Source organism: Fragaria vesca, linkage group LG4 (genome assembly GCF_000184155.1).
Source record: "Fragaria vesca subsp. vesca linkage group LG4, FraVesHawaii_1.0, whole genome shotgun sequence".
Taxonomy (NCBI): Eukaryota; Viridiplantae; Streptophyta; class Magnoliopsida; order Rosales; family Rosaceae; genus Fragaria; species Fragaria vesca.
Genome location: NC_020494.1, coordinates 6,149,848 through 6,161,657, shown reverse-complemented (window position 1 = coordinate 6,161,657; position 11,810 = coordinate 6,149,848). Strand labels below are relative to the sequence as shown.

Sequence of the window (11,810 nt, the reverse complement as noted above, 5' to 3'; positions counted from 1 at the left end):
TAACTAAAACCTAATCTAATTTGTGAAAGTTGAAACCAATAGAATCATGAAAAGTGATTTCTAGCTAGCTAGCTAATAATATAACCTAGATTTTGATTTAGATAATGACATATCATACATTCACGATCTTGTCAATCACATAATGTCTAAATCAAAGTTGATAGAACCTTTTCTAACCCATAGAAGAAGATATATACATGCAGTCTTTATAGGAATTGCTTTAGTCCAAATGGTTTTCCATATGTGATAAAACTCAACCTCTCCTAGTGTCTTGACACACATGCACCTAAAAGTTAGAACACCTAACCCTTAGCTTTAGCAACATTTGTTAACAACATTCAAATGACCAATATCAAACAGAAAACAAAAATTCGAGATCAGTGGAATTAGGTCTAGTTCACCAACACGGTTCACCATGCACAATTCGACACGTGCTAGCTGTGCCATGGAAAGTGTACACCCTTGATCGAGGTCCATAATTCATTAAGGAGCAATGAATCATAATCCCTACAAAATGGCAAAAGCCGTAAATAATCAATAAACCAAGGTCAACTTCATAGCCCCAGAATGAAACTCCGCCCAAAGGGCCAGTCTCCGGTTGGCAAATTCAATGCCCCTCTGGGGCTTCAACATTATGAGTTCGTTGGGGTAGTTGCATCCTCCGAACTCCTAACTCTACTCTCCCTTTAAATCCCAAACTCCCAACTCTTCCTCCCAACACAAACCAAACCAAACTTCCCTATTCATCTTTACCTTGCGTCTCTCTCTCTCTCTATACTCAACTCACAACTACTCCGGCTACTTCTCCGAGCAAACATGACTACGCAAGCGCCGGAGACGTCGTCGAAGCAAACCAGTGTTCATGATCATGATCATGTTCAAGTTACTACTGCTACTACTACTAAGAGAGTGCTTCCGAACTTTCTTCTATCAGTGAGGCTCAAGTACGTGAAGCTTGGATATCACTACCTCATCTCCAACGCCATGTACATCTTACTCGTCCCGCTTCTCATGGTGGCTTTTGCTCATCTCTCAACCCTAACCGTGGAGGACTTGGCTAATTTATGGGACCAGCTCAAGTTCAACTTCGTCTCCGTCACCGTCTGCTCCGGCCTCATAGTCTTCTTGACCACCGTCTACTTCACCACCCGGCCGAGGAAAGTGTACCTGGTAAACTTTTCATGCTACAAACCTGAGGACGAGCGCATGTGCACTCGGGAGATCTTCATGCACAGGTCCAAGCTCACGGGGAGCTTCTCCGACGACAACCTAGCGTTCCAGAAAAAGATTCTGGAACGCTCCGGCCTTGGGCAGAACACGTACATGCCCGAGGCCGTGCTGAGGGTTCCGCCGAACCCGTGTATGGCGGAGGCCAGGAAGGAGGCGGAGATGGTCATGTTTGGGGCGATTGATGAGCTGCTGGAGAAGACGGGAGTGAAGCCTAAGGATATTGGGATTCTGGTAGTGAATTGCAGCTTGTTCAATCCGACGCCGTCTCTGTCCTCCATGGTTGTGAATCATTACAAGCTAAGAGGGAACATTGTGAGCTACAATCTTGGCGGGATGGGTTGCAGTGCTGGCCTCATTTCCATTGATCTTGCCAAGCAGCTTCTGCAGGTTTGTTCTTTATAATATTTTCTATTAACCTTTTAATTGATTAAATATACTCATTTTCATGAACAAAGAACTTTAGGGTATTTCAAAATATCAGCATGTTTCTGTGTTATAAGTGGATATTGAACATCTTACTTTTCAACTAGTAGAATAATGAACTCATCTGCATATACAACATTGAGTGATTCATTTGGACCTTACTCTTAACTAAAATCTTTCACATATAGGAGGAAACGTATAGTATCTGGAACTGCCATATATAAATCCATCTTACCTTACCTTATGGAAGATGGGTAGTAATAAATATAGTAAAATAACCATACTCTTTTAGAGATGACACTAGCAGGGTACCATAAATACTTTACCAGAATTTGGTGTATTACTTTGTTCACATGTATAGCAGCTTGGATTGAGATGTCATATGAAGGACTTTTGGTGTATACTAGCATCATAAATATACACAACCACATTTGAGACCTTTCTACTCTACTAAAACAAACACTCAACCAAACAGAAAGTAGGTTGATGTTTATACACCTTAGTGTAGTGTTTGGTGGCCTTCCACATACATCAACATGAAGTAGCACACCTATTATTCTCACTACCATTTTAGTATACATAGATATATGAATTTAAAAATCAATAACATATTTGAGTCTTTTCATTTTGTTGAACCACACTCATGCTGAATGAGTATGAATCACTCGATCTAATATAATTTGTCATTTATTCAACGACTATCAGTTGAGCTACATGATCTAATTTACTATTTTTTTTTTCCCATGAGAATGATCTAATTTACTTCAATTAGCAAAAGATCTTAAGATTAAATCTTTTTGTGTGACACAGGTGCACCCTAACTCATATGCCCTAGTGGTCAGCATGGAGAACATAACCCTCAATTGGTACTTTGGCAATGATCGCTCTATGCTCCTCTCCAACTGCCTCTTCCGGTTGGGCGGTGCTGCCATCCTCCTCTCCAATCGCTCATCTGACCGCCGCCGCTCCAAGTACCAACTCATGCACACTGTCCGAACCCACAAGGGCTCAGACGACAGGGCGTACAACTGTGTTTTCCAAAAGGAGGATGACACCAAAAGAATTGGTGTCGCCCTCTCAAAAGACCTAATGGCCGTAGCCGGAGAGGCCCTCAAAACGAACATCACTACACTCGGCCCTATTGTCCTACCCATGTCAGAACAGCTCCTGTTTTTCGCTACTCTAGTGGCAAGAAAGGTGTTCAAGATGAAGAAGATCAAGCCCTACATCCCTGATTTCAAGCTGGCATTCGAGCATTTCTGTATCCATGCCGGTGGGAGAGCAGTGTTGGATGAGATGGAGAAGAACCTTGAGCTCAGCGATTGGCACATGGAGCCTTCAAGAATGACACTAAACAGGTTTGGAAACACTTCTAGCAGTTCATTGTGGTATGAACTGGCTTACTCTGAGGCTAAGGGAAGAGTGAGGAAGGGTGATAGGATGTGGCAGATTGCATTCGGGTCAGGATTCAAGTGTAACAGTGCTGTGTGGAGGGCCTTGAAGACTGTTAATCCAGCAAAGGAGAAGAATCCCTGGATTGATGAGATTCATTTGTTTCCTGTTGAGGTGCCTAAAGTTGCAGCCATCAAAACTACTTAGTTGACGTACTGAAACCGCACATTTGTTTGGGGAGAGACATTGTATGAATCAATGTCTATAGACGCGTACAAACTGATCATACTGGGCCTTGTGGTATTTCTCTATGTTTGAAATTCGTTTCATGTAATTCTTTTGAAAATGTATTGGATGATCTGGTGCACTGAATATACAGCATGTCTACAGAATTAATTACACGTACGTACAAGTCATTTTTCAGCCGATTTTTTGGAAGAAAACAGTGAAGGAAGAGGTAGAGCTACAAGTAGATATACAAGTTCTTAACCTAGCGTGATTCTCCAAGCACTCGAACTAGAGCTACAACATTTAAGCTATTATGGTGACCAAATACTCAACAAGCTAGTTAACATCTACCTGAAATTGTCACTCACTCGGCCACGCTCACTGAGGTCACTCACTTGATGCCCTAAAACTATAGCCTGGACTGTGCTCTATTAGGTGAAACAAAGACTAATACTGACGTGGCCATCACAAAATTGCTTCACGTCTAGATAATTTAGGGAGTCTCATATATGGTGGTGGTCATATGCATCTCATTGATATTCATAGACAATGTCTTACTAAATTTCAAAGTCTTGGAGATGGGAAAAGACTACTCTGGCTGGTCTGTCAAGTACAATGTTCATGATCTTGAATCATCGATATGTTGAGAGTCTGGCTGTTGTGTAATTGAAATAATGTTTTTTTTTTGTCATTTCTTTGGATGTGAAATCAAGAACTGTTAGTTTGCAGTATGAAGGTTATAGTTATTGGAGTATGTATTTAACTTGATCAGCGTGTGTAACCTCAATAATTATAAATTTCATTGGATTTCCATTGCCTCTTTCAGTATGGATCAATTATTGATTTATACACTAGTCTGCCTTACCTGGCCGGCTAACCTGTTGTGAATTAATTGTACATGCATGTTTAGCCGTTGTGTATGTATTTGACTACTCCTTTTGTTACCTCAATACTTATAATCCAAGATATACTAAACGAGTTCAAGATTACGTAGCCATTCTCATCTTCATCAATTTGGTACAAAGTCTGAATTCCATCTCACTGATATGAAATTTAGAAGCAAGCAACATACAAAACAGGAAATTAGACACATTACATATTGCGCACATTTCAGGACAGAAACTACGTATAGTCAGTTCAAACTTCAAAGAACCATGAGAATGCAAGGAGCTCTCCAACCATATCCCAAAAAAAAAAAAAAAAACAAAACCCTACGACTTTTCGAAACTCCTATGGCTTCAGTGCCTCTTCCAAGTCCCCAACTTCCTCCACCGCCATCAAGATCGCCGGAATGGAACCACCCTAAGTCAGCCATTTCGTTGAACACTTGGTCTGCATTTTTTTCACCACACTATTCCCACCCAATTCAACTGGCCTGGGTTCTTCACAAAACCACGTTTATTCAACCCAACTTCATCAACAGCTACACCGCCATTACTGTGCTTGGGTTTACGAACTTGGCCCCTCCTCCGTGAAGCACTCGCTGCTTCCTATAATTGATTTCCTAGTCGCAAAAGGATATTATTGCTTTACTGATGCTATTGGGAAAATGAAAACGTTTTCCTACCGCTAATTGGATATGAAGTGTTCTAATTCTTATAAATACGAAGCCAAGAAGCTGACTAGCTAGCTAGAAGAGACAGAGCAGAGAAGAGCAAAATGTTTTCTTTTATTTCCTCATTGATTGGTGACTACTTTAGCAAGATGGAGGTAATTACTGAGACTCTAGTCATTGGCGGTTGCTTAGTGTTTGGTGGTGTGGTGATTAAAAGACTACTCCATCGCAAACCCAGCTGGGAGACATTACCTGATGATATCATGGGGATGATTGTGTCTCACCTGAGCGTGCGTGATCGTATACGATTAAGCATTGTTTGCAAGCCTTGGAGCTCAGTTTCTACGCGACCATACATCCCTAGTGCTCCTCAACTCCCCTGGTTATTACTCCCTCAATCTTCCCCTAACCACTTGAGCTATTTCGAGCTTTCTGAAGGCAAAATTGACCGGTTGGAGCTGCCTGAACCGGTTCAAGGAGGGTGGTTTCATGGATCATCCAAAGGTTGGATGATCATGATCATGGAAAAGGATCTGGATTCTACTATGTTTCTTGTGAATCCAATATCAGGAGTCCAGCACCAACTTCCACCTTTGAGCACGACGCCATCTTTCCACAGTTTTGTAGAAACAAACACATGGAAACGCTACGGTGCTTCTGCTTTCTGCTATAGCGTTGTGCTATCTACCTCAGATATCACTTCAGATCAGTTTATGGTTGCAGCAGCTTTTGGAGACACTGGTAGACTGTGTTTGTATAAACCGGGAGACAGAAAGTGGACTATCTTGGAGGTGTTAGATGCAAACGAGTGGATTACAGATTTATTGTTCTCTTCTGGCAAGCTATACGCATCGGTTATTAGTCATAATAAGAATGGTGTCACTTCAGGTCCTCGCAACTTGAAATTTGGAGATCATGCAGTCGAACTGAATCTGGTTTATGACGAAGTACCAACAAACGATGACAGCTTTGAAGAATATGATGACTATCTAGTCCACTTAAAAGGGACAGTAAACTCACATTTGGTAGAGTCAACTACCAATGATGAAATATTGTTGGTCCATCAAGTTCAAGACAAATTTGCAAAATGGTACGACAACAACCATGAGGACGATAACCATGAAGGTGCTAACGAGGAAGACAACATGGAAGGTAATCAGGATGGAGGTGAAGAGGTGAATGATTTTGGCTCAAAAATCGATACTGTTGTTGAAGATGATCGTGACCGTTTTTATTTGAGGACAAGTGATTTTAATGTATACAAGCTTCACCCCAAGAAGAATAAGATTGCTGATGCAAAAGGCTTGGGGGATCAACTGTTGTTCTTGTCAACTGCAGGTGCATTGTCCCTTCCTGCAACAGATATCAACAACCTAAAAGGAAATTGCATTTACTTTGCAACTAATAATACCTTGAGGTTACATCCGCGAACATTTACAAGTCGAGAGATTGGTGTATTCAGCTTTGATGGGAGGAAAATTAAGCGTTCTTTCCCTAGCGTTCATGTGTCAGTCCGATCTCGACTCAGTTGGTTTACTCCAAATTTATAGTGAAGGCTAGAGAATCTTGTTGATCTAGATTTTATTTTTTTTCCTTAGTCTCTGTTCCAGTGCAGTATGCTGTTTTAGTTTTCCATCCAGCATACAGTTTTTCTTCTTATTACCGCAATGTGTATAGTTTCACCTTTCAACGTCCAATGTTGTGTATCTTATTCAAGTACATGTTTATGCTGCATCCATTATTTTCAAATGATCGGCTGTGTTTTCTAGTTTGAATGATGATATGGTTTGCTATGGTGGTACTCTAGACTTTTGAGTGTTGTGGGTATGTAACTACACTCATGATCCTTTGAAACGCACAAATAAAGATGAGCCTGGGTTGTGTTAGGTGATGTGTCAAACCTAGGCAAATAAAAACGATAGGTCGAGTTCTCTCTAAAGATTTTGAACTATGGTAGCCTGTGGTAGGATTGAACCGAGGATGAAGGGGTAGAGCTACAGAGGACAGATACATATACAAGTTCTTAATTATCCTTGATTTTTCAATCACTAACAGCTTGTCTTAAAATCTGAAAGCAACTACATATGAAAAAGATATTAGACCAAACAAGATATATCAGCACGAATTTTAACAAGATATACAAACGAGTAACGAGTTCATTCTCAATTCCATTGAAGCTTACTGACATATGAAATCAAGAAGCAAGAACCACATAATACAATAAATCAGACAAATTATATATTGTGCACAGTCAATTCAGGACAGAAACATATGAGCACTAGTGTAGTTTCTGATGACTCTAGACACTACACTTCTAAATCACAATAAACTTAAAAGAGCACTTGAATTGCCACTTAAAATTATGACTAGTTGTTTCTCAAGTCAACTGCTACATAGACTAAATCCTAGACTTTGTTCTCAGAACAGTAACAATCTAATATACTTACCAAGAGGCGCATCTTCGTTACATGCCCCAAATACCACGGGCTGCTGCCACTTTGTTGTTTGGTCTAGACGTCAGTTCATACAAAATTCTGGCAAAGATTTCAGAACATCTGGTATCTGAGAATAGTACTTCTGCAAATGCATTCTCATAAGCTAGCAGCATTCCTCTGTTCTGTGGTTCAGACACGAGGCTTTCTACTATCATAGCAGCTTTCTTGCAAATATCGGGAATAGGATGGGGCCCCTTTATAACTTTTAGCAGTCGATCAATTGCCCTGAGATTTGGTAAATTTAGAAAAGAACCCATTTCAGTCGCATATACATTTTTGGATTACATTTTGTTATGGGGATGGGGGATTCAAGAAGACCTCACCATCGCTCGTTAGCAAGTTTTAGTCTGCAGTCCATATTTACTTCAGAGAAGTTATAGAGCGCACCAACAGCAGCTGCTTGTGCATCAAATGCTGGTAAGCTCATAAGATCAACTAATCGTTTGTGTATCTGCAATTTAATACATCTCATCACAATCTATGCTTAATATATAAACATATATACAACAAGGAAATTGTTGAAATTTAACCTGTGGAATGAAGGGAAGAAGAAAAGGTTCATTATCAGGATTTATGACCAAACGCCCAAGTAACTCTGCTGCAGAGCAATGCCAAGCTTTGACCGGAGACTCCAGCACACCAACTATGGCTTGAACTGCACGTTTTGCTCTGGTTGATAGAAAGTTTACTTGTCAACCAAGAGGAAACAAGGGAGCTTAAGCTAACGAGGAAAAAAAAAAGGTGGATAAAATTGCTCACGTCATCTTGATGTAGGATGCCTTTGATGAACCAAAAACTTGAAGATCCAGCATTGGAGACAAATTTACAATTGTTTCGAGAGCATTTGTCACAAGTTCTTCATCTTCTGTTAACATACAGAGCATTGAAGTCTGTTAGTGAATTATCATATCATTGCACAGTGGGAAGTTTATATTATTTGGTCCTGGTCAGTAGAGGTTACTTCTAGCTTCTTTTTAAAGGAAGGACACATATGACACCCAACTATATGGAGAAGTGGGAAGTAGAGGAAGAAAGATCTTCTGCAAAAAGTCCATAGCAACTTCAAAATCCAAGTTTACGACAGCCAGTAAAACATGTCGTTAATAGAAAGTGATTTTACATGCCGTCTATTTACCAGGATACAATCCTTGAAGTTCCAATGCATAATTGCATATAGATTATAGAATCTACACATCCTTAGCTATCAGCAGGACTCAAAGAAACTATGTCTAAGTACAAGAGACTCACACATCTGGCTTTCTAACTGGATATAACCTGGTTTTTCCGCATGCAAATATAATTGGAAGTACATTTTACACATTTCAAGTTTGTAGCTTCACTTTGGTACCTGATTTTCAAAACATGGCAGTTTCAGACCCTTAAATAATTGTGCAATTTTACCCCTCAGTGACCTCCACTGTTAGTCGTATGTGTCATATATGAATTCCACATAATTGCTAATGTGAAAATACCACATTGGTGGATGTGGGCAAGTCAAAACTATAAAACTAAAAAAACTAGATACACATTTTAAGAATTGAAAAACGGGAAAAATAAATTTCATCTAAATATTTACACACCACGAAATTAATGATGGCTTGAAAAAAAAATTAAGAATGAAGAGATTTTGTCATATAAAAAAAAATATTTAAGGAGAATCAAAGACCACTATTCTCGTCTTTGGAATTGGCTTTCGGGTCAGGCCACAACCACAACGGAGAAGTGTGAAGATATAGTTAATGATATCTCAGGTTTTGAAGTTTTATGGTCTTGCCAGCAAGGGTCTTCACTAAGATTTGATTTCCACTTGAGAGTGGAAAAAAAGGTAGGTTTGCTACCACTGAAACAGTTAAAAACAAAATGAAAGATTCACATCTACAATAACTCTTCCTTTTTGGAATCTACAGATATTCTTCAAATTTAAGACTACCTAAATTGGAAATCGAAGTTTAATTTCCATTAGCCATACCTAGCAGATTGCAATGACTCCGATCATAGGATGCAAAACCACAAATCAGTAAAAGACGATACACATAAAACATCCAAGGCATCATTTTACTTTCACCTTCCTGGATTTTGAGAAATTTGACAATTTGGGTTGCTTGATTACAATCTTAGATTCTGATTTCCTTTTTTTCACATTTAGAAAACCAAAGATGGTTATATTCAGAATATCATTTTCATTTGACCACAGGGCTTCAAATTGGCATCCATATCAACTACAACTTGGGATCCGTATGTACCACATACAAAGATAACAGTTGAACTAACAACAAATCTAAAAGAACAGAAGTCGCAAACATTTCCATTATTAGGATCTCATACCGAAGTGAAAAACCACCAAAACTATTAGGGTGTAGATTGTGATTGACCCTACGTACACCTATGGACAAATAATTCTAAACTTGGAACAAGAAAGTATATAATGAACGCACTTAATAAATAAATATGCTACCAAACACAGCACTTCTAACCTGTGATGTAATCTTCTATGCACTGGAATAATGTTTCCAGACAATGGCGATGGAAAGCCATAATGGTCTCATTGTCTTGCATGAAAGAGAAGTTGCGAATGATATTAGAAGCCGCAACAGCACATTGCTGTCTTTCCGCTCTACCTTCATCATCAAGATTAAACAGACCATCTTCCTCAAGCCACCACTCCGAAGAACGAAGATTGCTCACATTACTCAGCATAGACGCATCTTGAGCACCAGATCCTAAGCTGCAATCAAAACAACTCTTCACAATCAGATTCAAACCTCATCACATCCAAGCTAGCTTATCAACATTCACAAGTTCACACGTGAGAAATCTATAATCTTCTCGGTACTTACCCCGGATGTGGGACACTGCTATTTGACCCCAACACCTCGTACTCATTTCCGAACCCAGTCACAAGCAAATTCGCACCTAAATTCCTCACTCTCGGTGCCCTCACATGTTCCTTAGGCAGCGCTATATCACGCCAATCATCAATCTGTTATCCATAACAACACACATTCAATATCCATAAGCAGAAAAAGAAGATAGCTTAATGATAAAAAATAAATAAATAAAAAAATCGAGGACTGCGAAACATACAACAGTGAGGAGAGCATCAAGCAAGCCGGAAATCCTCGTAAGAGCATTATTGCTATCTTTTCGATTGTCATCTTTTTCTTTGAAGGATAGTAATGTGAGAGTGTTCAAAGCCCATGTCAGCTCACTCTTCAGTCCGCTCTGAAGAGCGTGGACTATTCTTTTATTGTTTTCAACTGAAAAAATTCAAAGCGAAAATTTCACCTATCTTTCACAATCGATTCACTTTGGATTTGACAAATTTGCACACCTAAGATTTCAAATTTGAGCACAGATTTCTAATAAAGCTGAAAAATTGAAGAAATTGAAGACTGAGATTTACTGAGGATTTGAGGTACTGACCGGTGAAGGCGTTGTGGACGAGGAGAGAAGGACCGAGGAGATTCGACGGAGCTGCGGTGTGATCGGCGGCGGCGGCGGCGGCGGCAGCAGCAGCTGCGGCGCTACTGTTGCCGCTTCCGAATGGACGGCCTCGCTTCGCCGGAGGAGCGGAGGCTCCGCCGTAAGATCCACCGGACTTATTGAACTCCCTCTTCTGCATTCTTCTCTGTTTTCTGTGACTATTTCTGTGTCGAATTTTGAATTTGGGACTGTATTTTAGGGCGAGTAATTGTTTTTGACCCGGAACCGGATGATAACGGGTCGGTTTGGGAAGACAAACCCGGATATTTATTTTAAAAAGTTTCTCTATATGCATATCTTAGACCTGTACCATGGTCGGATTTGCCGGATACAAATTTGCTCCCTACCTAAAGTTACCCACCCTCATATTCATTCATCTAGTTGAATGTCATGTGTCTTATTCTTTAATCACCTTAACTAAGATTAACTACATGAGTTTATATTAGTAAATTATATTATTTTATAACTCTAATTTTTTCTTTTTCTTTTCCCTCTTTAAATGAAGTAATGATGCAATAATCTCGTGTATGTTTGAGTTGGATTCTTTAACATCTACAGTAAAAACTTAAAAGAAGAGCAACATACAATACAAAAATTATTTACTAACTTTTTCTTTGAGATAACTGACTATATTGAATGGTGGAAGATGTGTTAGGAACACTTACATTTAATCCACTAGGCTGACCACCATGTCTAGCATCATGTCTCCATCTCTTTAGGTAATATCTAGATGGTAATGAAGGCACAGCTAACTCACGAAGTAGTTTTAGTGCATGTGATGCAAAAAAATCCCTTCAAATTCAAATCTGTTGCAACTACAAACAATCGACAGATTTGAAAGACAATATGTTATTGACCCTCACAAAAATGGGTTGATCGGTCTTTCAACTATATATCTTTGTATTATGCCATCATCACTTTCTAACTCCAATTTCAGATCTCATGTAACTTCATTTAAAGAGGGAAAAGAAAAAGAAAATAATTAGAATTAGAAAATAATATAA

The 11,810-nt window shown here is 39.4% G+C and overlaps 3 protein-coding genes across 3 annotated transcripts; 2 read left to right on the top strand and 1 right to left on the bottom strand.

The window, feature by feature from the left end:
- Positions 1-722: 722 nt before the first annotated feature.
- On the top strand, positions 723-3,437 carry LOC101307579 (3-ketoacyl-CoA synthase 17-like). The gene is made up of 2 exons (XM_004296561.1): positions 723-1,617; positions 2,464-3,437. The coding sequence occupies exons 1-2, from the start codon at positions 817-819 to the stop codon at positions 3,250-3,252; spliced, it is 1,590 nt and encodes a 529-aa protein (XP_004296609.1). The 5' UTR covers positions 723-816; the 3' UTR covers positions 3,253-3,437.
- A 1,540-nt stretch (positions 3,438-4,977) lies between these two features.
- Positions 4,978-6,378, top strand: LOC101310695. Its single transcript, XM_004297939.1, has one exon. The coding sequence runs from the start codon at positions 4,978-4,980 to the stop codon at positions 6,376-6,378; it is 1,401 nt and encodes a 466-aa protein (XP_004297987.1).
- A 702-nt stretch (positions 6,379-7,080) lies between these two features.
- On the bottom strand, positions 7,081-10,945 carry LOC101307295. Its single transcript, XM_004296560.1, has 8 exons — positions 10,747-10,945; positions 10,408-10,580; positions 10,161-10,303; positions 9,798-10,048; positions 8,083-8,188; positions 7,854-7,992; positions 7,647-7,774; positions 7,081-7,548 (listed from the first exon to the last, which is right to left on the bottom strand). Exons 1-8 carry the CDS (start codon positions 10,943-10,945, stop codon positions 7,293-7,295), a joined length of 1,395 nt encoding a protein of 464 aa, XP_004296608.1. The 3' UTR covers positions 7,081-7,292.
- Positions 10,946-11,810: the final 865 nt, after the last annotated feature.